The sequence below is a fragment of the Aulostomus chinensis genome, chromosome 18 (assembly GCF_037954235.1).
Source record: "Aulostomus chinensis isolate RoL2024-O1b breed Wild chromosome 18, RoL_Achi_v1.0, whole genome shotgun sequence".
Classification (NCBI taxonomy): Eukaryota; Metazoa; Chordata; class Actinopteri; order Syngnathiformes; family Aulostomidae; genus Aulostomus; species Aulostomus chinensis.
Window position 1 is genome coordinate 12101644 of NC_141337.1, and position 27823 is coordinate 12129466.

The 27823-nt window shown below is 43.2% G+C and overlaps 4 protein-coding genes, 1 long non-coding RNA gene and 1 pseudogene across 7 annotated transcripts; 3 read left to right on the forward strand and 3 right to left on the reverse strand.

Annotated features, from left to right (window-relative positions):
* Window positions 1-1932: 1932 nt before the first annotated feature.
* LOC147245181 (methionine-R-sulfoxide reductase B1-A-like) lies at window positions 1933-3292 on the reverse strand (annotated as a pseudogene). Its single transcript, XR_015110007.1, has 4 exons — window positions 3138-3292; window positions 2646-2788; window positions 2442-2556; window positions 1933-2366 (listed from the first exon to the last, which is right to left on the reverse strand). The product of XR_015110007.1 is annotated as a methionine-R-sulfoxide reductase B1-A-like (transcript).
* A 233-nt stretch (window positions 3293-3525) lies between these two features.
* Window positions 3526-5272, reverse strand: LOC147245182 (methionine-R-sulfoxide reductase B1-A-like). The gene is made up of 4 exons (XM_086184543.1): window positions 5101-5272; window positions 4414-4556; window positions 4185-4299; window positions 3526-4064 (listed from the first exon to the last, which is right to left on the reverse strand). The coding sequence occupies exons 1-4, from the start codon at window positions 5153-5155 to the stop codon at window positions 4045-4047; spliced, it is 333 nt and encodes a 110-aa protein (XP_086040669.1). The 5' UTR covers window positions 5156-5272; the 3' UTR covers window positions 3526-4044.
* On the forward strand, window positions 5267-8532 carry LOC147245183 (uncharacterized). 2 transcript variants are annotated; one of them, XR_015109980.1, is made up of 4 exons: window positions 5267-5545; window positions 5666-5900; window positions 6106-6228; window positions 7789-8532. It is a non-coding gene; the product is annotated as an uncharacterized LOC147245183 (long non-coding RNA). The 2 variants fall into 2 exon arrangements; XR_015109979.1 differs by having other exon boundaries at window positions 5666-5827.
* A 1153-nt stretch (window positions 8533-9685) lies between these two features.
* On the forward strand, window positions 9686-18677 carry LOC147245184 (testis-expressed protein 2-like). Its single transcript, XM_086184134.1, has 12 exons — window positions 9686-10143; window positions 12015-13322; window positions 13807-13986; window positions 14136-14421; window positions 14994-15169; window positions 15640-15843; window positions 16486-16585; window positions 16827-16959; window positions 17049-17186; window positions 17323-17532; window positions 17615-17735; window positions 17815-18677. Exons 2-12 carry the CDS (start codon window positions 12156-12158, stop codon window positions 17959-17961), a joined length of 2862 nt encoding a protein of 953 aa, XP_086040260.1. The 5' UTR covers window positions 9686-10143; window positions 12015-12155; the 3' UTR covers window positions 17962-18677.
* LOC147245185 (large ribosomal subunit protein uL3-like) lies at window positions 16142-23453 on the reverse strand. The gene is made up of 10 exons (XM_086184135.1): window positions 23437-23453; window positions 22165-22357; window positions 21745-21913; window positions 21518-21653; window positions 20857-21043; window positions 20609-20769; window positions 20402-20503; window positions 19255-19350; window positions 18995-19114; window positions 16142-18852 (listed from the first exon to the last, which is right to left on the reverse strand). The coding sequence occupies exons 1-10, from the start codon at window positions 23437-23439 to the stop codon at window positions 18793-18795; spliced, it is 1227 nt and encodes a 408-aa protein (XP_086040261.1). The 5' UTR covers window positions 23440-23453; the 3' UTR covers window positions 16142-18792.
* Window positions 23454-24581: 1128 nt separating this feature from the next.
* Window positions 24582-26698, forward strand: ndufb10 (NADH:ubiquinone oxidoreductase subunit B10). Its single transcript, XM_086184136.1, has 4 exons — window positions 24582-24816; window positions 25144-25282; window positions 26308-26447; window positions 26541-26698. The coding sequence occupies exons 1-4, from the start codon at window positions 24669-24671 to the stop codon at window positions 26627-26629; spliced, it is 516 nt and encodes a 171-aa protein (XP_086040262.1). The 5' UTR covers window positions 24582-24668; the 3' UTR covers window positions 26630-26698.
* The last annotated feature ends 1125 nt before the right edge of the window (window positions 26699-27823 follow it).

A 27823-nucleotide genomic window follows, 5' to 3' on the forward strand; every position in this document is an offset into this window, starting at 1 on the left:
TTGCAGATAGCGAACACTAATTAGAGCCCTTTTCCTCTCTATTCCTCATTCTCACAGCTGGTTTAATTTTGTATTTTGGTCTGTCTGTCTGTTTGTCTGCTGGGTTTGTTGCTCTCCCAGACTTCACCCCTGAGGACAGTCTAGTCTGAGGGCCAGCTGTGTGTGGCGACATTAGAGAGAATCCACAACAAAGACATCCAATCAGACACATGGAAGGTATTACCGAATAAACAAGAGGCTGCAGGGGGAGTCAACGTCAGAGACGGAAGCTTCTGGTCTGGCAACTGACAAACAATGTCATTGTCTCTGCTGTATGTCTTAATAAACAACATATTTTATATAAAAAATGAAAAAACAGCTCTTTAAAGAAGCTGGGATCAATGTTTTAGAATAAGAATATATCAAATGACAATATTGCCAGGCTCCACTTGCAGTTTAAGGGTGGATTCAGACCAAATTAGGTGTTGCGGGCTTGTGGGCTTGTCACCGTGTGGCCATTTGTGACATCAGCTGTGCAGCTATTGAAACACAAATATGAAGATTCTCTGACACTTTTCTCCATCTAACTCAAAAACAAACAGAGACAAACTTAGGGAAGGTGATTGTTGTCCTTGTTTTGCAGCCAGCGATCTATCTCCAGAAAACAGAAGAAGGCCTCTCGCGGTGCGTTTCTCCAAAAGCTGTCCCTGGTTCAGCTTTTCTTCACCATGCCACCATCCCCACAGCCAAAACGCATCATTACCTTCAGATGTGAAAACTTGAGTTTCTGCCAAAGACCCTGGTTTGATCTGAATTCAACCTTATAGTAAGTTTTAGTCCTTTTATTTATGTTTGGTTTTTTTTTTTTTTTTTTTTAGCTGTCCAGCCTTTAACTAAAGTGGAAAATTAACACATCACACCTTGTTTACCTAAACTATTACTAGCTGCAGGGCTATTTTGCTCGCTTGTAAAATAAAATTTAAAAAATCTTCCCACTTGGTTTCCTTTGTCGTTGCTTAAGGCAGAAACGTTTCTTTCACAGCGCTTCATGAATACCTACAACAATTGCTGTTAGCACTAAATACTGTCATTGCTGTCTCTTGTTTTTTCGTCTATTCTATTATTCGTCAGGATTATGCTAAAACTATCAGGCTGATCTTCATTAAACTTGGTGGAAGGGTGGAGGATACATAAATAACACAAAAGGTAAATAACATATTCATAAGAGCTTTCAAAATACACTCAGACAAATTATGTTCATGAGTGTATTTTTTGGTTGAAACCTGAACTCTCTGAGTGCTCCCTCCTTGATTCTTTGTTTCCACACCTGCTCATCAGCTATTGAACGTACCCCCACATCCTCACTTTGTTTAGAATTCCACCATAGGCCTGCTCTTAGACACGGGTTTACTGAGAGAACTTTGAAAAGACAAAATCTGGAACACACACTGGCGGAGTTATATTCCCTCTCCACTCAGTAAATGTGCATCCATGAGGGTGAGACGGCAAAACCGCCAGGCAGTGGAGACTTGTGAGTTGTGATTAAGTCCATGATGCTCAGTGGCTCTTAGCAACTTCATTAAGCGAGACAAAGGGAGTGAATGAGTGCTGTCCCTGTTGTTTAAAGCGGGGGGGGTGTCATTGATTTTGAGTCCGTCATCTCACCTGTCGTGACTATCACCTTGGATTAACGGTTCGATTTAATCAAGTCGCACACGGACGGACGCGCAGACACCCCTCGCTATTATAGTTAGACGCACCACATAAGTGTGAACTACTGAATTGATGCAGGAACAATTTACAATGTAACAGTTAATTCTGTTGGCGAGTGAATATTTCTACATTTGTAAGAATTGTTAATAATTCCTTACAGCAAAAATCTGCTCTTAAATTGTTCTGATTTCCCGTGAAGAACAGATAAACTCATATATTGCAGCAATTTACATTGTAATCATGGGCACAAAAATGACGTCCCCATTAAAACTTATAGAGTGAGTGATTGATACAGATTAAGGTTTTCCAGGGTAAATCGCGCCATCTACTGACAGAATAATGCAATTACAACATTGAAGACCGCAGTCCTTTACAGTGTGGTCAATATAATTTCGTACAGGCGTAGTTTAATTTTCACTGAGGCCTTTGAAATATGCAGAACTAACAACACCACGCTTGTCCTTCTTCAACAGTACAAATTACTGAGTTTGAATTTGACAGGTATTATATTTGTGTGTGTGTTCCCTGCCGAGTGGAGACACTTTCCATCAGCGTCCCAGAGCTCCATCAGATTTTGTCACAGAACGCATCATTCAGTGTCCTCATCCTCAACAGCAGGCGTTGTCTCCCCCCACTCACTCAGAGCTCACCTCCCTGTCCATCAACAACGTTGTCTGTGGAGGAAGAGGAGTTCAGTGTTGATAAGGGCGTAATCTAGAGGCGCAGGTGTGTGATGCAGAGAGACCGACCTTTAGGGACGAACATCAGTGAGCTGCTGAATATTCAGAAGCGTGACAGCCCTTCTCTTGGTCCGTCATACAAGAACTCATGGCCTAATCCGTTACCGCACTTTCCACAACAAACCTGCGATATTTTAATCCAGAAGAAGGCACGGGTTATAAATAACATGAGGTAAATTTTTATTTTTAAAAAATCCAGCTGTAAACTTCTACCTTTATGGGTCCCCATGCTTCAGGGTGTTTGGAGACACTGTTCTCGTGAATTGTCTCTGAAAACGCCGGCCAAGGAGACGAATGTTCGAACTTTGCTGAGCTGGAAAACAGCTCATGACCACATTCAGAACACACATATATACCTGAGAGGAGAAAGGCAGGGTCACCCAAAAGACAGGTCTTCTTTTCATATGTCTTTACATTGGAGGCTCTGCTCCTCTTTTAATTTAAAAAAAAAATTAATTACCTATCTATTTCACCCTGATGTAAGATACCTTGCGTGATTATAGTTTCACACTCAGGTTGTATTTTTGACCACAACGTGGTCCAATATGAGTTTGTGCTGTTCTTAAATCGTGCGTGCAGGCTCCAGAGGGTTTACACTCAGCGTGAAGGTGAACACACTCGGTGCATGCATGTGAAAACTAACTGACATTCAACCGAAGCAGCAGGGGCTGCATTTGACTCCACACGCTGCTTCTTTTCACTCACCAGTCTGAAAGTGGTTTTTGTATTCTTCCCCACCAGAAAAGGTACAATATGATATTTCATCCATGACTTTGCGTCTTAAAATCATACAGTTTTGTTGGAACTTTCAGTATGTTCACAAAGATTTAAAGCTGGAACAAACCTGGACGTCCAGCTCAAGTGTCAGCAGCTCTGTCCTTGTTGTGTAACGTCTCATTCTCATTTCCTCCACATGAGGGCAGCACTTTACTGAGTACATGTTACCAGGCAGCATTTGGTGGGTCAAAATAACCTTTCAAAATAAAAAAAAGCTAATATAATAATCGAACCAATTATTTCTATTATGTTGCCCAGAAGCGCATTCATTGTGGGGATGGTGGTAAATTCATAATAGAAGACAATTATCAAAACATTTAATTTAAATTCATTTATTTCAATTTTTGCATTTGAGTTATTGTGATCCATTTATAAAAAAAAATAAACAGTGAAAATATCATTTTCCATCCAGCACAGTAAACACTGCAGGAACAGGCCTTTGCTGATTAATTTATTTAAAAATATATCTGCACTCATATTAAGAAAATATTAATCTAAGCTTTATTGCAGTTTTTGCAAAGTGGATTTATAATTTACTTACAGTTTCAGGAGGTAAAACATTTTAAAACCCAGAAAAAGAAACAGCTAAAACAATTGTTTAAACTCTCGTCTCTGTGTCTATTAAACCTTGGTGTACATGCAGTTGGTGAGGTAGTGAATGCCTTCGCACGGTCAGAAGTCTCTCCCTGTTCCTGCAGTCCAGCATGGCCACCGACCATCCGAGCCCTGGTGCTCCCAGACTGGGTTTTTTCCCCAGAGTCCATCATCCACTGTCCATCCTGTCAGCAGCATGAAGAGACTTCAGACGAGCAGCGTGTCCGCCCCGCAGCTCACTTTACTGTCCATCAACCTTATCTGTGGAGGGAGGAGACAGACGAGGAGGAGATGAACATGGAGTTTTCTGTCCGTCCACTTTGTCGCTCTCATTAATGACATCTTTTTATTTCTTCCAACGCAGTTTATCTCCTGTCTTACCTTTAGGGATGAACTTCAGTGAGCTGCTGAATATTCAGAAGCGTGACAAGCCTTTGGCTGGCCCGTCATTCACAAACTCATGGCCCAGTCCATTCCCGCACTTCCCACAGCGCACCTACAACACACACACACACACACACACACAATGAATGGTAGTGGGTGGGCTGGTTAGCCCACAGAATTTCAAAGAAACCCTCTTATGGTTTCCTCTTTTCCCCACTGATAGTACCTTGTATGCGCCATGTCTCTCCTCATGCTTGGCCACGCTGTCTTTGTGGATGGTCTCTGTGAAGGCTGGCCAGGGGGATGAATGCTCGTACTTGGAGTGGCTGGAGAACAGCTGGTGACCACACTTGGCACACGCATAAATCCCTGGGGAAGAATGATAATGGCGTTTTAAAGTGAGTTTCCTCCACTTACGCTGTAGTAATAAACTTCCCGTACTTCGCAGGAATAAGTATTTTAAATTAAATAACCACTTTAAATAAACACGCTGGCATCTATTCATCTAGCATAAATGATGCGGCCAGGTTTTGTTGTTCTACCGAGTTTCCTTCAAGTTACTATAGAACACTATATATATTCATCATTTAACTTATTGTTTTAAAGGTTTCGCCTCTTTAACGTTTCATAACAGTTGTGCAACCTGCACTTGGGTTACGAAAGCACCAAGTGACAAGGTTATTTTCAGTTTTAGGCAAAGACCATAACATAAAACCTTCGTGAGAGTTTGTATTTGAAGCTACAGCACACAGGAACAGCAGAGGATGTATCGGCAAAACTATTTATGCTGTAATGTCGTTGGCTCACAGTGACTCGCTAGCTTGGTTTCCCCTCTCCATGCTCGCAACTAACGATGGTACATAAATGTCGAATAAAAAAGGAGCTAAATTAAGCTATTGTATGTTGACGATACCTGGTTTGAAGTGGTCTTTAAAAACCTCCCCACCGAAGAAAGAACAAAACGACATCTCCGCCCGTGTGTTTGCTCCGACAGATTCACTTCTTGGCGTAAAACTCAGGGAATTATCTAAAGTACTCGAGGAATTCCGCCGGTAACGGAGGCACTTCCGGTAGAAACTTCCGGGTTGCAGCATAAAAGTCGAGTGCAAGATGAGTTACAAAAGTCTCGCTAGAAAACAGTCTCAGAAAAAAAACATACTGCCGAAAATTGAAAAATACTATAGAAAATATCTATTCAAGGAAATATTTATAAGCAGTTTGGAGTCTCCCCCTAAGTAAATGGCGTTTGCGTTCGGTGGGTGAATCAGAGTGGAACAACTGTCTGATAAGAAGGTGGACTAACAAAAATGACAAGATAAAAATTGAGGCAATTGAAAATGAATGCGAGATATAGACAGGTAATTTATGGTTATTCAAGTTTGAGCACTTTGAGTTTTTGGCTTGCAGACTGTAAAACCTTGATGATACTTTTAAAATTGATACATTTTAAATATTTAATTCATTTTCTTCACATTTAGCAAATGGGTAAAGTAACGAGTAGCTCCTTCCGGTTTCATCGCTCCCTTAAAGCTCGGCTCCTTCCGGTCCTCCAGAGTCTTCGCCATAGGTCCTCACGTCTAAACACCGAGAGCAGCAGGATGTTTGGGGCTGAGGTCGTTCGTTTGGATGTCCTCGGGCAGGTGGAGAGAAACGTCGTACAAGCTGTACACGAGGCTAATCTGTTCCGACCCAAAATGGAGACGGAACCAAACAGTTATATTGACTTTATATATATTACTATTGTTTTTTTATATCAACTATAAATATATTCTACTTTTAAAAATGTAGATACATGTACACACACCCACAATCATACATATCAACATACTTGCATATTTATACATTCTTATCGACAAAAAAATGAACTGAAGTATCATTGCTAGATGTGTGATTGTCATCTCAAAACAATCTTTTCCAGCTCTTCACTTTTAGGTCCTTTGAGTAAAGTCAAAGTAGATGATGTGGAAGCTGGTTGAGGTCGAAGAGGAACTGGAGGAAGAAGGCGGTCAGGTTCTCCTTACTCCTCCTGAGGATGTGAGAGGTGAGCAGCAGCCTGTCCTCAGATGTCTCCTCCGCACTGAGTGAGTACAGCAATGAGGCCTGGCGGCAGAGCTGAGAAGATGGGGCCAAACAAGGGTCAGTGAAGGTATCGCACAACAAGTGGCAAAGACGTAGGCTAAAAGTCAGGCTGTTTGTGCCCATGTGTGGAAAGAGCTTTCAGTACATCTGCTCTTTAATAAAGCACATAAAAACACACCAGAGGACATGTGAAAGTGCAAAGGAGCTTCTCGGAAGTTTGCAAAGTGCTCACAATCGATGCCTCGTTGGTCATGCGTGTGCCAAAAAGTTTGTGCGTCCCGGTTGTTTACAGGTGAATTCAAAAATACACACCGGAAATAAAGACATTAAATGTCAAGACTGCAGGAAGACTCTTATCCGCAAAGAAAAGCATCTAATGGTGCTAGTCAGGACCCATTATGGAATGAGACCCTACCCTTGTGACGTTTAGGGGAAAGTTTTCAGTCAGAGTTCATTGAAGGTCGCACACAGGAGAGAGACCTTACCGCTGCGCCTCATGAGGGAAACTGTTGCCCTCTCCAAACCACATGAAAACATTTTCAGGAGAAAAGCCATACTCATGTCATATTTTTTTACCAGAATATTTTTACCAAAAGAATTTATTGGCTGAACATAAAAATACACACGCAGCAGAAAATTTGTCTACATAAGGTACAGAAATAAAAAGATGGGATTTTTTTGTGTGTATGGTTAAAACCAGGGCTGCACCTGACCAAATTGGGGCCCTAAACAAAATTTTATTTGGAGGCCCCCCTCACACACACACACACACACACACACACAAACACTTCTCCCCATCCCAAATATATCATAGGCACAAAATGACAACATGCCATTTACCTGAACTGTATTAGGAATAACAAATGTAGGCCTACTGTAGATACAGTATTTTGCCTGTAGTCCAATTAAATAATAAATTCAACCTGAAATAAATAACTATTATAATGTTAAAAACTGCTACTATTACTATCTGTTATTTAGATTATTATTATTATTATTATGTACAGACCACAGTACTAAGAAAATACTATTTCAGAATCAAACTGATATTTTGAACTTTAAATGCAGTTCCCTCTGTCAACAAAAGCATCAGTTACACTCAGTGTTCCTCCGTCTCCTCAAAAGCTGCCTGTTATGAATTAAACTTACCAACAGATGGCGACATTTACCTCCATAGAATGGGCGATAACTAATATTGATAGGCTATAAACCTGGCTGAAGTTTATAGTCTTATCAATATATGATCCCGCCTGGTAATTTTACCACTCTTTTTCATCAGAGGTGACTGTGTCGGGCGTTAACAGGACACTCAATAAATGTTAATCAGGGCCACTGGAAAAACAAATTCTCACCTCTCGGCAGAGACTGGAGACAGGGCCTCCTATCTAATGAGTAGCAGCTGAGGTGTTTGTGCCACAAACTTTTATTTCAACAACATCCCCACCTTCAAGTGAAGCATGAGCTTCCTCTTTTTTGGTCCTCTTGCTCGCTCCTGACTCATGTCTTTTGGACATATCCACAGGCTACCACTCTTCACCTGCGACCTGCAGCTGTAGAAGTGCCTACTGAAGCACCCCTCTGATTGGTCTGATGTCGAGTGCTGTCAATCACTGCAGTGATGCATGCGCGGTCAGAGCACAAGTCTCTTCTCTCCTCCCTCGAGCTGATTCGATGCTCTACGCGCACCTCACGGTAGCGCACATGCGTCCCGTCACGCCAAATGTGGCCCCCCATGGAAGATGAGGCCCTAGGCACAGCAAATTTTTGCGCGTTTAAGGAGGGGCGGCCCTGCTTAAAACACTTCTAGTGCATCATTGATCCCTCGTCCAAGGACTAATGATGGAATGATGATCTGGTACACAGTTCATCAGGCCTTATCCCCATCAAATGTCCCATTTGAGAGAACGCCATCTATTTGCCTGTTCAATAATTCATGAGAAAAACAGCGTGAAATGTCTGTTCCCTCTGTGTTGTACTGGAAACTAAATCATTTTGCAGCTGCAGGCGCTGTGCTTGTGCACCACATTTGTTTGTTTTATTAAAAAAAAAAAATCCTCCAGTCAGCCTGCACGGTTTGGCACAAATGCTGAGAAATGCAACACGTTCCATGTCGCTGAACACCTCCAGCATGTCGTGATGATGTGGTCAAGCCTGCGTCTGTATCCTGAATCCAGTTTTATCTAAAGTGACATCACGTTCAAGAATAACTTTGTCTCCCATTGAATGTATTTATCCTGGTGGATTTGTGTTTTTTGTTTTTTTTTATATATCCAACTATTTATCAAGTAGTTATTGTGAAATAAAAAAAGTCTAAACAATGACTCCCAAATATGACTTATCTCACTGTTATGACTTTTGTCTCAATTTTGACCTTATCTCGCAATTAACATCCGTAATTTCATAATGTTTGACTTCTTAAATTGAAAATTTATGACGTTCGTGTGGGAAATAATGACTGCTTTCAGAATAATAACTTTTTACTTTACATTACGACTCCCATTTGTAATTTTGAGTTATGATGAGTGATAGGAGCAAAAAAACTGATAAATTGAAACTATTTAACTACAGAAAAACTATGCATTAACACAGTTAAGTGCAGGGCCGTAATTTGGCTGCTATTTTTTATTGTTATGGACGTTAATTTATCACTTCATGTAGTCAAACTTTGACCAAAATGTGTTTGGTCTTTTCCATTTATCACTGTCAGAGTCATCATGTGATTATTGAATTAATGCTTATTCATGATCCATTCAATTAATCCTGAATTTGACGGATTCCCAGCCCCGTGTTTGTTCTTTTTATCTCGAAACTATGATTACTGCAGAAAGAGCGAGAGAGCGTCAGTCTGAGGACTCAACGGAGGCCAGAAACTGATTTGAGACCAGTGTGGATTCTGTTGAGACAAACTAAGAATGTTTTAAAGAATTCTAAACTGCCTATTTGTTTTATAGCCTTCCACAACCGTCCGGCTGCAAAAACAGGTCGTGTTTGTCTCTCTAATGGAAGCAACACTGCAGCTTCACCCTCTGGATGAGAATAGATGACATAGAATATCCGAGAACAGCGGCCTGCACCAACTGATTTGCTGTGTTCCAGAGTTCATTCTGCCCTGATTGTAGTTGTACAGGCTCTCAGATTTCAGTCCCACTGCAAACTTCATGATTAAAAGAGAGAGAGAGAGAGAGAGAGAGAGAGAGAGAGAGAGAGAGAAAATTGTCCCAACAGCGTTTGTGATAGGTACAGCAGCACTGTTATGAATTAGTCGGCGATGAGACGATCTCAGGGCTGGTTAATAAGAAGATGTTTCACTCTACTCTGAATTTTCCAGGTTACATAAGTGTGCGTCCAGGACTGCTGCCGTGTCAGAGGAGAGGGGGAGAGAGAGAGAGAGAGAGAGAGAGAGAGAGAGAGAGAGAGAGAGAGAGAGAGAGAGAGAGAGAGAGAGAGAGTCCGTCAGTCAACCGTTGGCCTCAGAAGTCTAATCTGGATTAGAGTTTGGTCCAGTCTGCAGCCAGGAGCCCAATAATCACATTATTGTGTTTTGGGTCGACGCCGCCCGAAGCGGAAGGGCTTGGAGCGGCGACAAACGGGGGCAACGCTGCTGACGCGCGTGTCTCGACCGTCTGCTGCTTGAATGGGAGAAGCTGTGCAGCGGTTCCCGGAAGCAATTTAAAAAAAAAAGAAGAAGTTGAGTTGAGTATTTGCTGGCTGCGGTGGGAAGATGGTGCGCGTCACACCAGCAGGCGCAGCTCTGCAGCATCCACGCTGACGACGGCGGTGATGAAGACCGCGAAGATGACTGCAGCCTGCGCGCACAGCTCTGCACTCACCGATGGCTGTCTGACGGTGGACGACAGCTGGAGCAGATTAGATTCAGGTGAGTTTAGCGGGCCCGAGTGTTGTTGATGGAAGCTTTTTAATGAAGCCTCAATCCGCAGCAGGATAGAAAACTGCATTCTTATAGGCAGAAAAAAAACAAATCTCGATTTAAGTTCAAATGAGACGTTTATTAACAAATCTTCTCATGCCCCCCCCCCCCCCCCCCCCCCAACACACTGGTGTCTTCTTGGCTGCAGGGGACTGGAATGATCAGGATTGGCTCCTCTCAGTTTAAAGTACCAATACTTGATTACTGTGGCCCATACTGATGTCAGGGAGTAAGATTGGTCAAAATCAATATAACATTTCAGATAAATATTCCAGGTTTTGATTGTGATCCCAAAGACTTAAACACTTGTAGCAATAATCTAATAGAATGATTGTAAATGGCGGCAAGTATCTTTGTTTTCAGAATCTTTATGTATGCTATGACTTATGTTATATAGTAAAAGGATTTCTTGTTGGACGAGACACACACACACACACACACACACACACACACACACACACACACACACACACTGATGTATCTGTGATTGGCCAGTATCATCTGCATGCAGAACATCAGGCAATTCTAAATACTTGGATTCTACCAATGCAAACAAAACGTAAGAGGCTGGCAAAGTCATAGTTTTGGGATGAATCCCCCTGTTCACACCTGCTCTCAATAATGTCCATTTATACCTGCTCAGTCATTGTCAGCAACCCATATTACCATGGCAACAGTATCCATACAATGTGTACCAGTGCTTCACTACAAGTTGCTTCACTTTTTCCCATCTAAAGGAGCGATTTGCTTCACGTTCCATTTTAAGGAGGAAAAAAAACACCCCCCCCCCCAAAAAAAAGCAAGACAAAAGAGGTTCAAATTCCAGCATCAGACACCTTCGATGGGCTTCTTGTGTTTCTTGCCTCTGCAGAAATTAATCCAGCTTCCTGTCTGGAACACCGCCAAATCCCTGCTGACTCTATATTCCACTGAAGTTTTTCTTCTCCCTGTCAGCATCAACTGCTCCAAATGAACTCCAAAGTAGAAATCGATTAGAATGCAGGGCAGTCCAGAGCCTCCTAAAGACCGATGGAGCAGCACTTTTAGTTAATTAGATTTAACAAACAGCAGCAGGTTTGTGCTTAGATTAATATTTTTGCTTATGACCAGCAAAGAGGTGAAGTGGAGGGGGAAGGGAGGAGGAGAGGGGAGGTTCATAAGAAGAATTTTCTCCTTAGATTTTGGTTCAATCGAGGTCATTGGTCTAGAATGAATGTCAATATTTCTAAAAAAACAGAAAAAAGTAGATCTATTTTAACGCTCTGGTGATGGATTATGCCGGATTATCTGATATTTTGCATTTTTCACATGTAACACAGTTTCTGTAAGCATGAACTCTTGGCTGACAGCAAGTATAAATGTCCCTGCGTAGCAGACAGTGTGAATCAGTGGTTCATGTATCATGTGTATTCATTTCCTGTTGTAAAAGCCTCTTTAATATCGCGGATTACAGTTGACCCAATCTCAGTCAGCAACAAAATCTAGCCGTTAGGGCCATGCGGCTTTTCTGTGATTCTCACATAGAACCAGACGATGTGATTGTGTCTTGATTGGAGGTTCTAGAATGGCAGAACCCTTGGGAAAAGCAGATGCTTCTGTAAATCCCTCCTAGTTTGCCTGCCAATCGAAACTCGATGAGTTTTTACAGATGTTTGTGTTTTCCATGCGGAGGAAGAAGAAGAAAACTGCATGCAAAAAACCAAAAACGTTCTTTGCATAAAAGGTGCAATGTAGGAGGTAGAGAAGGGTCGTAGCAGCGTATAGAGGCAGCGGGGGCTGTTTAATGTTGTGTATTTCTTTCTTCTTCTCTGCATTCTCAGGTTTCAGTATGAGGCTCTTCAAGCTGCCTGAGAGGGGTGTTTCCAGTCTACGTAGTGCTAGAACCATGCTCCATGTTTTGAGGGACTACTGCCCCACCTGGTTGGACACGTTCTCGTACTAGCTCCTGGTCAACAGCCAGCATGGAGGAAAGTAAGCTCATCTTCAGCATGGACCACCATGATGAGGGGCCCAGGGTGGTTTTTTCCAAAGATAAACTACAACACCAAGAGACCCGACCAGACCTCAGCCTGGGGATTGAATTTGACCTGAATAAAGGTCAGCGCTCTCAGACCACGTTCCTACCGCACTCCCCCTCCTCTCCTGGCTCTTTAGCTGACCTGGCAGCAGCATCCAATGACCTACTTATCACCACTAACCTGGTCAAGTCCTCCTCTACAGACCTAGAGCCTAAGGAGAGCAGCTCTCTTAAAGGCAAACCTCTGCTCAGCCTGGTTAAGTCTCTGAGCACAGAGATCTCGCGCCGGGTGGAGCCAGAGGTCAACCTCTCCAAGTCGGACTCCAAGCTTCACTTACATCCCTGGAAGCACATTGCCCAGCCAAAGATCCCAGAGGCCCGGCCTGAAGCAGGAGAACTGATAGAGAAGGATGGCAGGTCTTCACCTGCTTCCGCTGGCAGCTTGTCTCCCACTGAACCGCGGGGCAGCTCACTGATCGCAGAGCTGGAGGACACACGGAGGAAGTTTTCTGAAGCTATGCATGATCCTCTGAGCATGCTGAGTAAGATCATGGGGGACGAAAACTCCGGCAGTCCCAAACAGTGCAGGTCCTCTGGTGGAGGAGACTCGCCAGCCTCCCACGGAAGCGGTGGAAGCAAGGAAGATATAGAGCTTAAGTGCCGCAGAAGAACCGATGGGGAGCATCGAGGCGTATCTGACACTTTTAGAAAAATCCAAAAGGGATCTTTAGTTAAAAATATTGCTCCCTCAGAGCACCACATGCACAGCCAAGACAGCCGATTAGAGATCCACACCTTTGGAGATACGATTCAGGTGCTGGAGTTCCAGAATACATCGCATCACAGAACTCTGGGCCAATCTGGAGGCTCACCGTTGCCCCTTCACTGGCTCTTCATCGTGGGTCTTCTCGCATATGGGTTCTTTGTGCTGCCCCTGCCCTCGTATTTGACAGGTCTGTCTGTGGGGGTCGCGTGTGGATTTTTGTTGGGTTTGGTGGTAGTGTTCGTGTTTGCTCCGCGACGCTCAACTGCAAGATGCAAGTCACATTTCAGCAAGCGCAGAAACCAGGATCCACTGGATGAGAATTTCTCAGATCCGGAAATCCTTGAGGTAAACAACAATCCCATAAAAAGCCTAAAGAAGTATGTGTTGATATCGCCAGTGTTGCTTCAGTCCTTTGTAGATGAAGAGCTCTTCAAAGAAAAACAGGGTTAATGTGTTGTACCAAACCATGGTGGGTCAAGCTTTTGCAGTTTTAATTACATTTTGACGGTCAGATTGGACCCTGGGGGACTGGGATGTGTGTATTCTGCACGGTGAGATTAGAACACAAACAACAGAACGTCACAGGCGTTGTAAAAAGCGTTCTGATAAGACAGCAGGGAGTGTGTGTTTCCACAGGTACCATGTGTCACCTTTCCCCTTGTGATGAGCTGTTTTACTGAAGTTTCATTGTTAAGTTAAGATTTTATATCGTTAGACTTCATACACGTGCATAAAGTAAACTGAAAATCTGAAATTGATGCTAAGAAGGTGACTTGTTGATTGAATTGCGTTACTTATTGTTTTTATCCTTTGTTATTTTTCTTTCCAGGGCTGGATGGCTCTGACCAGCAGCTACGACCCTGAAACCTTCCACCCGTGCATCACACAGTCAGTCTATGTCACCCTGGAGGGCAGCCGGCTGTGCCTGGCTCACCAGCGTGCGTCTGATGAAACGCCCCACGAGGCCATGTTTTTGCGGTCATGCACCTACCAAATAGCTAACTGTAAGGTGAGAGTGTCCGTTGCCTGAACCAGTTGTTTCAGAGAATCTTTGGCAAATTTGAACTGGCATCACATTTTCTGCCTCCCAGCTTCTAACGTAGAAAGAAAAATAACTGATTTTTCCTTTTTTGCACCGTCTGATGACTTTTATCCCAGGTGTCGCTTGAACCTTCTGGTTTGGCTCTTAAGAGATTGTGGAACAAGAAATACCCCATCTGCATCACTCTGGCAGAGGGGGAGACGGGGGAGGAGAGTCTGATCGAAGGGCAGCAGGAGGAAGAGGAAGACCGGGCAGAAAGAAAACAAATCCAAGACCAACAACTTCCTGTCACTCTCTACCTATTCGGTCGCACAGGAAGAGAGAAGGAGGAATGGTTCCAGCACTTCCTGTCTGCCTCCAGGACAGCAGCTGCAAACAGCTTGAGCACCGAGGAGAACACAGGTAGAGCTATACAGGCCATCTTAGTCTGGAAACTTAGAACATTTAACACATAATGTTGATAGATTTTGTTTTGTAGTATCATTATTATCTTCATCGGGTGTAGAAACGCTCCTGATGATGGTCGTGAATATTTTGTTTTTTGCCCCCCCCCCCCCCGCCCCCTCAATTCAGAGTGAACAGCCTCTTCCATTCAACCGCAAGAAAAATAAAGTTGTCGACGTACTTTGAGTTTTCAGGATTTTGAAATCAAATTTCACATCTCCATCTGCCCAAATGTAAAATTCTGCTCCAGAAGGACAGATATTTTTTGATGAATTCTCTTTTTTTGAAAGATGACGAAATTATGTGTTTAAGACCGCATTTGTCAGAAATGGCATGCATTTCAAATTATTTGTACAGTAAAAGTAAATATTGAATTATGATACATATTTATATATCAACACACAATATTGACAGCATTTTTTTGTTTATTTCAGCATTTTCAAGTTTTCACCGGCAGAGTTATATTTGACGGTTCCTCCTGCTCGCTCACCTTTTTTTTGTTTTTGTTTTTTTACATTTCTATCACACAGACACACTGTGTGATGGAGATGCTACAGAGGATCTGTGCGACCTACCTGCAGCTGTGAAGACCAGAACGCTGCTGGACTACAGCACCTACATGACCCAGCTGATGGGCTCCGAGAGTTGCGACCCCACACGGAGCCCCGGCCCCAGCGACAAGGGAAGCCCCACCGCTCACAAAAAGGTCAGATTTCACGTCCAAAGCTGTGTAGTGGAACTCTTAGTCTGACGCTCTACTTACCCTGTGGATGTTATGTTAATGCTCAACATAAAACCCACTGATCACAGCCGATCAATATCAGCTTCTGTTCCATTGTTCTGCTCTGTTGAGACCAGCAGCCAAGCTCATCCCTGCTGACAGGACCAAATGTTAATGTGCAGTAATATCTGATATCACCTGGGTGAAATTATATGTATCAGAACTGTAGTATAAGTAGTGAGGCCGATAATCCTGGCTTGGTGTATTTTGGGAACAGCACCCCACCTATAGACCATCTGTTTCAATGTTAAGATGCAAAATCAGCATGGATGTGTCCTGAGGATAAACTAGAACTGGCAAAAATAACAGCTCACATCGTGGTTGTTTTTCATTTCACCTCCTGAAAAAAACAACACATTAACATATGACTTATTTTAGAAGTGTTTTGTCTTTAGATTCATAGTGACAACCACGGCCCCGGAGGTCAAACTGGTGCGGAGTCCTGTGCAAGCTCAGAGGAGCCTGGCAGCTCAGCAGAGGGCCAGCCCTCCTCCTGGGTCAATGCCCTGGTGGGACGGATCTTCTGGGACTTTCTGCGTGATAAGTACTGGAGCGATCAGGTGGCACACAAGATCCAGAAAAAACTCAGCAAGATCAAGGTGAATGTTGTGCATGCGTGCGTGCGTGCATGTGTTCTAAAGGCAGGAGGAGGCAGTAACGATGTTGCAGCATTCGATTATTTATTTCCTGCTCTCTTCATTCGACACATCGTTCCTTTTTACTCCACACTCTGGCTTACTCACCTCTCCTCTGGCTTATAGAGCCTCTGTAGGTTTCTCCTCAAGTTTAAAACCTGAAGAGTCAGTTTTAGTTTAGTTTTTTCTTTTATTCGTGTGAGGGGACGAGTACAGAACAAGTGTTAAATAGCCAAAGCTTATTGTCCACATCGTTCCCTGGATGGGCATTTACATATTTAAAATCATATCATTATCGACATTAAAATGATATGTTGTCATTTTTTAAATGTTCAAAAAAAAAATTGTGAATATGCCACAAAAAATGAATACTCTAAATATGGTGGATAAATCAACAGTTAAATTATTTATAACATTTAAAATAGTTTAAGAATCATAAAACTTGTTTGTGGTGTCAAAAATATCGTTAGTTTAATGTGCAAGTTGGAAGTTAATCATTTTCATATAGAAATACATGAAAGTGAAAACATTTTTTTAACTTGAACAATGTGAAGGAGAGGGTTACGTTTTTTTAATGAAAGCAGCATGTTGCTTGTCTCATCATAGCTGCCGTACTTCATGAATGAGTTGACTCTTGCCGATCTGGACATGGGCTCCTGCCTTCCCCAGGTCCTCAGCACCTCCAAACCTACGCTGGACCGCAGAGGTACATTTATCTCGTGACTCTTCTTCTCTGTGAGAGGGTTTACCTGACCCTCTCTGCAGACAGCTCAGGTCCTGATCTCATTTGTCTAATTACACAGTTTGTGGTTCCTGCTTCTAAAAGCTTTCTATTGTGTCCTCCCTGCGTCGTTAGCAATCCTCTTAGCCTCCAACTAAGCTATCTGCAGCTCTAATGTCCCTTCTTTAACGGCAGTTACATGGATCTCTCTCTCTCCATCTCCCAGGCCTGTGGCTGGAGCTGGAGTTAACCTACACAGGCTGCCTCCAGATGACCCTGGAGACAAAGATGAACTTGTGTAAACTGGGTAAAGAAGGAGAGGATGAAACAAACAACATGGCAGAGACCCAACAAGCAGGGTACGACCTTGTGTTCCTCATAGAGTGTTTAGAGAAAGACAGCGCTGGGACTGAAACGTGTTTTAAGAGGTTCCACTTGTGTGTTACAGCTCCAAACCCCTGTTGTGTATACTGGCTGATAGTGACGAAGAGTCATCCAGCGCAGGCTCGTCAGATGAAGAGGAGGCTCCTCCCTCCGAGCCTCAGGGGTCTGTGGGAGATAAGAGTGCAGGGGCAGCTGCCGACATGTATGTTAATACAATTAACACTGACAGTGATTGCCTTGTGCCAGTAGGTAGCTGAGACTGAGGCAATGAATGACAATGATGAATACTGTGAAGTGAGATCATAGTTTACTGGTTTAACTACTCAAATGTGTTCTAGGCACACCGGTGGCAGCACAAGCAGGAAGCTACTTAGATTTGTGGACAAGATCGCCAAGTCCAAATACTTTCAGAAGGCAACAGAGAACGAGTACATCAAGAAGAAAATAGCTGAGGTTTCCAACATGCCTCTGATGCTCAGTGTTGAGGTTCTGGAACTGTCTGGAACTCTTGCTATCAACATCCCACCTCCCCCTACTGACAGGATATGGTACAGAGCCTCTTTGTTCGCTGTCATGCCAGCTAAGTTCAAAGTGCACTGCTTTATGAAGTTCTTTCCCTTCTTCTCTCAGGTACAGTTTCCAGGTGCCTCCCAGGTTAGACCTGCATGTGCGTCCTATGCTTGGAGAGCGTGAGGTCACCTTCACCCACGTCACTGAGTGGATCGAGAAGAAGCTGCAGTGTGAGTTCCAGGTCAGTGCATCAATCGTTTCTCCCAGGAGTTTTTATCTTTAAACACTTCTTACACGTTGCTTTGTTGTCCTTTCAACAGAAAGTCTTAGTCATGCCCAATATGGATGACATATACCTGCCCCTGATGACATCTGGTCTGGACAATCCACCTGCATCCAATCATTCCTCAGTCCAATCCACATCCCACCAGTCCTCCATGGAGTCCCAGGAGTATTTATCAGAGTGATGCCCTACTCAGGGGTGACGGCAAACCGCTATGGTCATGAATCTGGGAGGTTGATGCGGCTTTATGAATGTTCTAGCACAACAGTCACCTTCAGACTTGTTGAGCTACAGTGCCCCCTACTCATATGATCATGTAACTGCACCAGTGAGAGGGCATTTAAGACCACTTTTATAAAGCGATAAAAGATGCATGACTGAAAACCGAATGTATATACCGTACAAGAACTAATTCTTTTGTTTGAAAAGAGTTGCAGTTTGAACTAGCAATGCACCAAATGGGAAATTCAGGGCCGTTGTTTAAAATAACAATTTGGCCGATAACTAATGCCATTTTTTTATTGTTTATTTTTTACTCATTTATTTAGTATTTTCAATATCCCAATTTGTGCCACAGAAATGAAGACATCAACACTAAATATAACAACAGAGCTTAAAGTGTTTCATCCCTCCATCACACTGTTGCTTAGTGAGCACAAATTCTTGAATACAAATTGATGAATCAATTTAACTCTCTTTCAAATCGACAAATAGGACTGACTACTGCAATTTGTAGTCAGCTGATACAGACATATGGCTGATGAATTGACGTTTCAAGTATCCATCCATCTATTTTGCTACCCCATCATTCTTTGCTAGGTGTGTGGGATTGAACAGACTGAAAAACATGTGACATGCGTTCAAGTAAACCAGACCGGAGTGCACATTTCTGCTCACTGTCTCGGTGATTTACATTTGAACAATAAAAAATTTTTTCAAACTTTGAATTCACCTTCATTCGTGCAATAAAACTGTGTCAAACTTTATTTCTGTACGAGAGTATAAGCCATTTTTCTTAAGCGTCCTCTGGCAGAGGCTCTGGCGGTTTCTTCAGGCTATCTCTCTTCCGTGGCCCCTGCAGGTAAGCCAGAGGTCAAAATCATGCTTGAGGTGTGATTATGTGAACACGGGTGAAAGCAAAACATAGATCTCTTTTGTGAAGTGGAAAGTCAAACAGAAAAGTTGAAAATTTCCAGGAATTCAGCTCTAATACTGACCATGAAAGCCCTCTTCTCCTGGGCGGTTTGGAAGCAGCCGTGACCAAACTTGGAGGTGGTGTCGATGAGCTTGAGTTCAGTAACTTCCGTGGCCTTGCGAGATGTGTGCACAAGCAGAGACTGTAAGGAGGAAAACAGAAACGCTTACGGGTGCATTTCCTTTCACCGTGAGAGTAAATGGTGAACATGTAAATTCAGAGAGGTACATCGATGAATATTCTATGTGTTGCAGATTCGTGAGATCTGAATTCGTGCACTACCTTTCTGAGGGTGAGGATGCGTTTCTTGGCGCCGACCACACAACCTTTCACCATGACAAAATCATTATTCACTTCACCGTAGTGTGGGAAGCCGCCCTACAGGGACGATCAAGGAGAAAATTCAGAATGAAGGATGGATGGGGATGTCTGGTATCACTTTTTGTCAACCATTTGGTAATATACGTCCATTTTTAATATGCTTATACATATTTCATGACCACATCTTGCATTTGTTATGATCACAGTGTTCATAACATCTTCATAAATATTTGCTACATAAGTTATAAGCCTTGAAACTGTTGTAAGTTGTAATCGTGAAATAAGAGGCCTTGCAGCCATTCATATTATATATATATGTATATATATATATACACACATATATATACATATATATACATACATATACATATATATATATATATATAGGGGAGGAGATAGATAACTGATATTTGGTCAAATTGTATTAAGTATATTTTAATGTTCTTATTGTATTCTATTTGGATTTCTTATATTCCAATTATTTATTGATATTATTGTAATTGTTGTAGGGATTTATCATATCACTGCACTGAGCATGTTATGGCACAAGAATTAACCGAATAATGTTTCTTCTTATTTTAAATCACATTTGAATTACGTTGCTAATGTCTGGACAACCCTGCGGATGTTTGATTTCAAACTACCCTTACCTTGTCTTTAATGATACCGCACTTCTACCTTGAGACGCGACAGTCACTGTAGCACCAGAGAGCTGTGACTTGTAGCCACACCACCGGGGAAGCTCTTCTCAGGTATTTCTATTTCGGTAGTACTTCTGGTTTGGTCTCTGCCTAAAGCTCATGAACATTGCTGCATGTTGTAATGTCAATCAACTGACAAAATGCGAGCTTTGCTAAGGAAGTTAGCATTTCAATACGGGTGGAAATTTTCTTTCTGGTCCCCTCCTCTGGTTTGGAGCAATAAGAATAAAGCACTAGTTTGTTTGGATCTCTACACATTGTATCTTTAACTCAGTATACATATAAATGCATATACTGTACATAGTCAATAGAAAGTGATATCGTTAGCACACGCTGGTTATTGGTAGATTGGTGTATTGATCTGTTCCTTTCTCTACTGCATATTTTGTCTCATTTGATGGCAGTACCATGGGGGTAACGGTCTTCTGGGAGGTGTCGTAATTAGTGGAGGCGTTGTTCCGTATCACCTTTCCATCCTGAACGTGGACACCCCTACCAATTCGGTAGATCTGAAGACAGCATGACATCATTGGAAACCACTATGACATCAAATTCTTTACGACGGTCGCTAAAATAGAATCTGACAGAACGAAGTCAAAGGCGAACTAGCTGACCTTCTTGTTGAGCTCAGTACGGTGATGATAGCCTTTCTGACCAGCCCGCGCTATGGTGAAGCCCACCCGCGCGGGATGCCAGGCTCCAATACACGCCACCTTCCGCAGACCCTTGTGAGTCTTTCTGGGCAGTTTCTTCGTGTGCCAACGACTTGTCACACCTTTCAACCCAGCAAGGGAAAAGAATCTCACTGACTGATAAAAAAAAATTTACTAATACATTTGTTATTCTCGGACTGGCTTTCAACCTTTAAAGCCATGACCCCGGGTGACCCCAATGACATCAATCATCTCATCCTGGTAGAAGACGGCAGAGACGGGCACAGCCTGCTCCAGACGTTCCTTCACCCAGTCAACCTTGTCTGAGATGCTTCCCCCGTTTAGCTGCACCTCCATGATGTGAGCTTTCTTCTGCTTTATGGGCAGAAGTCTCATCTGTAACGCAGAGAATTAAAAAAAAACAAAAAACCTGTGAAGCAGAGATCTAATCTAGATAAGAATCTAGAAGAGCTTTGTTGCTCGGGGTCAGTGGTCCTGAAATAACATAACCCAGTTTGAACTCTCAGTGATAACATCAGCAAAGTTCTGGCATTTCACTGCTGAAGCTGAAACCCTCACAGAGAAAGACTGATCCTGGCAGATCGACATGGTCCTCAGTGCCAACGTGAAGGTTTTCCCTTTGGCATAGTCCGAGGGAGCCGGCTTCTGACCTGAAAATTATTTTTAAACTGCTATTTGAAACGGCGGCCTAACGTTCCCCTCAGCCAGAGAGTTGTTTTCCTCTGGCCAGTGGAGGGGACAGAGACGAGGCAGGTTTTCTTTCCATTGCATGTGGTCAGGTGAATTAAAAACCTTTGCCCTTTAGAAGAGGTAGAGTCAAGAGCTCTGTTTCAGCAGTGATGGACCTACCTGGGTGTGAACAATAACCCTGATGACGGAACAGTATTTCTTCATCAGAGAAAAATCCTTGTCCAGCTGTTTCTTTCCTGTCTCATCTTGCCACTTCTTACTGTACTTAGTGAAGGCCTTCTTCTTGCTCTTGTGCCTGAAACACAGAAAAACAAACACAAGGTCAGCTGACACAACAGCACTCGTGTCTACAATATGCAAATGAGACAATGTGAAATCACACGCACCAGTTTCTGTAAAATCTGCGCCTGCAGTCGTCACTCAGATGCTCTGCAAAGATTGTCTTAAAGGAGCGCAAACCACGGATGGTGCGGATGTATCCGATGACTCCCGCCACGATGAGCGGGGGAGTCTCGATGATGGTGACGGCCTCCACTTCCTCGCGCTTCGATTGCTCTGTGGGATAAATCCACAAGAAGCATTTTAAAATGTTGATGTCATGTTAAATACATTGATAACTGCGAAATTATGCAAAAAATACCCTATATGAGCAAACTCAAGTCTTTGCAAAATGAAGTCAAATATATCAACATAATCCCTGAGTTTATAGGATCTTAAAGTCCTCCTCCTCATCCCTCTCCTTCACCATCTACTTTAACAGTAATCCCACCCCTTTTCCATGCACCCACGCTGCTTATTGTACATACTGAGGGCGGAACGGTGCACCTCTCTGACGGCGTGGGTCATGCCAGCCTTGTAACCCAGGAAGGCAGTGAGGTGCACAGGTTTGCTGGGGTCGTCTTTAGGCCACGTGCGCACTCTGCCTCTGTGCTTCTTGCTACGCCTGTGTGGCAGAAATCCCATGTGTCCATGGCGGGGTGCGTGGAATTTGCGGTGAGACTGAAAGGACGTAACACACAGAAAAATTCATGCCCAACAAGATTCCGGTGTCTTAACTTTAACACAGGCACGGGAGCTTCATCACGTGACTGGACGACGATAGAGCGCAGGGGACTCATTCTTTGCGGCGCTAAAAAAACTGAAATACAATGGTGCATTTTTAACATATATTCCGTTATTAAAATGCAAACTGGTACTAAAATGCAAGGTTGAATTTATTCAGTATTATTTCGGCTTTGACATGATTTAATAAGTCAAAGCGACATGTTTTTGAAAGATGATCTGATTACATTACAGCTCAGTTTTTCAAACTATTTGAAACCATTAGAACATAAAATGTCCTGTAAAATAAGAAACTAACTTCACCCGTGCGATAGCAAAGTGTCACTCTGCTGCCTGTTCAAATTATGAAAAAATAACCATGAATAAGGGATCCATGTTTAAGTGCATGTTTACCATACAAAAATGAAACAGAACAACATGTGATTTACAGTGTAATTTTTTTAATCAGGTCCATACCTCGTGGGGCATATCTCAGTGTATGGTGAGGAACAGTTAGGGCAGCCAAAAGAGGATGAACATGTCGGTGAATAAATTACAGACTGCATAGTGTGAAGCTGTATACAACTTCTTAAGGACACGGCTCCATGACAGGATCGGTGGTTGTGTTTCCTCTGTTTGCCTTTACTATCACTGAGATATAAAACTGGCTTCAATTCAACAGATACATGGATCTTCATCTACACTCAACCGAAATGTAATAATATTAAAGAAAAATATCTGCCTTGCTGTTTGAGTCATGCACTTCTGCTGTCCGTAAAAGTTGTGATTCGTAAATCTAGTGGAGAGAAGTCAGAGGATGGGCTGTCACGTTAAAACTAGACGCCATTTCAGCATTGCACGTGGTCCCCTCAAAGCCTGCTATTACGAGATAATGTTTCAGAATTCAGTCTAAAAATCACAAATCCAAACAGTTCAAACAATATCACACACACACACACACACTCATATATAAAAGACAAACACTAATGAAACGACACATTATAGCAGGGAGAAAAAAAAACACGAGGAGCACTGACCATGTCTGCACACTGACCAGTCGAGGGACAGAGAGAGAGGGAGAGAGAGAGACCTGTTGCAAGGGTCATACATAAGATGAGTGTGAGGCTCTAATTTAGAGTTTGGCCCTGTTGAGGAGCCGTATTTGCTTTCAAACAAGGAAATCTTTGCCAGACAAGAAGAGACGGGGCGGGGGGGGGGGGGGGGGTAACACTCAGTGGTCTTTGGTGGAGGAAGGCCCAGTGGACAGGAACCTTATAGCCAAGAAAGGAGTGACGAGGAAAGGAAACGTTTTCATTGTCACATGACCAATTTTGACAGCTTAAGTGCTAGTGTGTGTGTGTGTGTGTGTGTGTGTGTGTGTGTGTGTGTGTGTGTGTGTGTGTGTGTGTGCATGAGTGTGTGAATAGCTTGATCCCCTCCCACTGATTTTAGCAACCATGTTGGGTAAAGACCTCTGCCAGTTACATGCATCCCCACCTGGATTTGAACACAAATTGATCTCATCGTGTCCTAAACACTTGACCAAAATAAGGGGGACAGCAGTCCTCAGTAGGTAATAACTTGCAATTAATATTGTTTAGCAACAAAAAAAACCTGGACTGGTTACAAAAACAGATTAAAAAAATATCAGAAACATACAATATCATTATTAGGCAATTGTGTCAAGAATGCAACAGAGGATTGCATACGTTAGCATAAACAGAGTAAGCCACACAATGTTGTACATCGGATTTTCCAGTAATACAGCATTTTTCTTCAGGATACTCAAGAAGGCGAGCAGGAGAAGCATTTTTTTCTCTCCAGAATAATTCTGCATTAACAGGAAAACTTAGATCTTGTCTTGTTGTGTACAAATTAGCATTTTTCTGAAAAGTTAAATACATTTGTGAAATCTTAGATGCTATTCAATGTAGAATATAAAATATGCAATCCCACAATTTTAGCTCTTCATCGCCACCTGCTGCACTTCTGGGGTACAACAGTTCTACTTGTAACCTTTGCCCTTCGACCTCTACGTTTTAAAATAAAATCGGAAATGGGATTATGTCCCCGCCACATATAATGTTTTAATGCAATTCATAATTTTAGGATAAAAACTGTAACGGTATCCTATTATGTGTGAAGGTTCTTTTTGTTGACCTTTATTTCGCCATTGAATTATGTCCTCTTACGCATGCGCACCTACGGAAGGAGCGCTATCAAGGTCGAATTGTAGGATTTGTGTCGTCTCCTGCTGAAACAGGACAAAATGCCCTCGGACCACGATAAAGACGCGTATCCGGAGCCTCCTCGACAGACTCCAGTTGTGAACAAACAGTCAGCGTTGCCGGACCCAGCCTTGATTTTATCGAAACTCTTCTATTACTCCGTGGACCTTCCCGTCACCAAGTTTCGAGGTAACTGAGCTAGCGGGACAGCTAGCATAACAAATCAGCCGGCTGCAGCTCAAGGTGTCGTTAGGACATATTCTAGGCATGTTCTTAGTTTTAAACTACTCTGCGTAATATAAAACTAAGTCTGTTCCGGGGCTTTGTTGGAGAAATTAAGCTAGCAATGCGTGTAACGTCAGAGCAAGTTCTTGTACGTTAGCTAGCATTTGCATCTCAGTGGAACAAGGTGTTATGTTAGCTATCGCGAGGTCGCTGTTGGCTAACCTTCCTCGTAGATGTTCCGACCCACACCACCTTACCTACGTTTCAATCTTCAATCTCCACCTTTTACAGAGGCTGTTGTTGGAATCCAGCCCCAAAACAAGTTGGTCTACTACCACCAGAAGTTCCGCCGTATTCCCGATCTGACGGAGTGCGACGAGCGGGATTATGTCTGCTGCTATGAGGCGGAGATGCAGTGGAGGAGAGACTAGTGAGTACCTGACCTCACACATCTGCAGTTACTGTAACATTTATGGATTTGTTCATGACCTCTCGGTTATGCGTTTGTATAATAAATATGAAGTACTTACATTAGTACATGCAGTGTCCTGTTTTTGATTATACAATGTAGTATATAGCGTGATAGAATTCCTAAATCTTATAAACTGAGACCCAATAAAGAAGGTGAGGCTCTCTATTTATCGGTCAATCTACATTCCAACCCTCACTTATGGTCATGAGCTCTGGGTAATGACCGGAAGAACGAGATCGCAAATACAAGTGGCCGAAATGAGTTTCCTCCGCAGGGTGGCTGGGCTCTCCCTTTGAGACAGGGTGAGAAGCTCAGAGTAGAGCCGCTGCTCCTCCATGTTGAGAGGAGTCAGTTGAAGCGGTTCTGGCATCTGGTGAGGATGCCTCCTGGACACCTCCCTCAGGAGGTGTTCCAGGCATGGCCAACCGGGAGGAGGCCCCGAGGCCGACCCAGGACACGCTGGAGGTATTACATCACTCGGCTGGCTTGGGAACACCTCAGGATTCCCCTGGAAGAGCTGGTGGAAGTGGCTGGGGAGAGCACAGTCTGGGCTTCCTTGCTGAGGCTGCTGCCCCCGCGACCCGGACCCACTGGATAAAGCGGAGGACGACGACGAAAGATGAAAATGGCAGATTATACTGAGACGCTTGCTGGGACATCTATCACTGGGTGCAAGCTTCATGTATTTTCCTTCTGATCACAATTACCAGTAGTTCAATTATTTAGGTGGATGCTTTACTCAGCCTGGTTGGATGGTTATGGCTATTGTTGAACCTGAAGTTGTAATATAGGTGTTTCCCACCTTTCTTGGGTCGATGTAGACGTGACGGATAGAAATGTTGTCCAAAAAAACTGGAAAATGGAGTGATACGGTGACTCAACAGGATGGGGTGAACAATGCAAAATGTCTCCCATCAGCCCCATTAACACATCTGGAGTGATTGGACTGAAGCAATGTGTGTTGTACTGTCGCTTCTCTTCAGTAAAGTGGACCGGGAGATCATGAAGGTGATCCAGGAGCGTGTCAGCGCCTGTCAGGCAAGAGAGGGGGCCAGCTTTGAGCAGAACTGCTTCAAGGTGATCCAGCTGTTTGAAGAAGTGTCGAAGAATTTCCTGTCTCGCTGTAAGCACTGTTCATCAATTCCTGAAAGATGTCATGTCTCACTGCTGACTTAATTCCAATGGCCTTCTCTCACTACTTTTTTTTTATTCCTAGATGGGGATCTGGGTGCCTACGCCAGCGGAAGGAAATGTCTAATGAAGCAAAAAGAGAGGATGATGGCAGCTCAGACCCAAAACACTTAAATTCTATACTGTGTAATAATTGTAAAATAAAACGTGTTATTAATTCAAAAGTGTGTCTTCACTGTTCCAAAAGATACCCATCTGCAAAAAGTGCATACGGAGGTCCCGTTGGTTTCATAAAAGCCACGTTTCAAACTCCACAACAAGAACACATCAATTAATACTGACGTGTTTAAAAGTAACAACCAGATCCGTATTTTGATAGAACAAAGAACTCCAATACTGACCAGACGAGACCACAAATTTTGCAAAATGTAATTTCTTCAAGGCTGGCGGCAGCTACTTTGAAATTCCGTGACGAAGGTTTTTCTCGACTGTATCTCTGACCTTTGTTCCGTTGATCAAACTTGGACAGTAAAATCTGAGAAGGCCATTGTAAAATTCTGAAGTTTCGTGAGGAATGTTTGAAACCCCCAGCACTGCTGTCTACTTTGGTCTACTTCGTTTTGACTCAGATTTTACCACATTGGTGCAATATTGGCCACTGGTCATCAAGGTTACATATTTGATGTTTGAAACAGAAATTCCACCATTTCTTACTCACTGATCAAACTGATAACTTGGATAAACTTTACTTCAGTTATGCACAACAGGAAAATTAGGCTACGTTACCTTGAGGTCCCAATGTTCCTAATTCTGAAACATGATGGGTAGTAATGAGAAACCCACCATCCAACCTTGAAACCCCCCACCAGCCTCCCACCTGTGTTCAAAGCCATACGGTCATATTCATATAGCAGTAATAACTGCCTTTTTCCTTTTCACTGGGACTGGTCTGGTCTGGACAACAAACAACTCCACTCTATAAGAAAGGACAGAGCAGACCATCTGCTCAGGAGGCTGAGGTCTTTTGGGGTGCAGGGGGCATCCCTGAAGACCTTTTATGACACTGTGGTGGCATCAGCCATCTTCTGTGGAGTGGTCTGCTGGGGGAGCAGCATCTCCACTGCTGACAGGGAGAGGCTTGACTAACTGGTCAGTAAGGCCTGCTCTGTCCTGGGATGCCCCCTGGACTCAGTGGGGGTGGTAGGAGGGAGGACAGTAACTCCCACCCCATGTAGGACGTCCAAACAGCACTGAGGAGCTCCTCAGTGTGTGAAGGAGCGATGTTGCAGGTCCTTCCTTCCTGCAGCTGTCAGATTTCCAACCAGCAGACCACATACCCACCAGAACTTTTTCCAAGTGCAATATCAC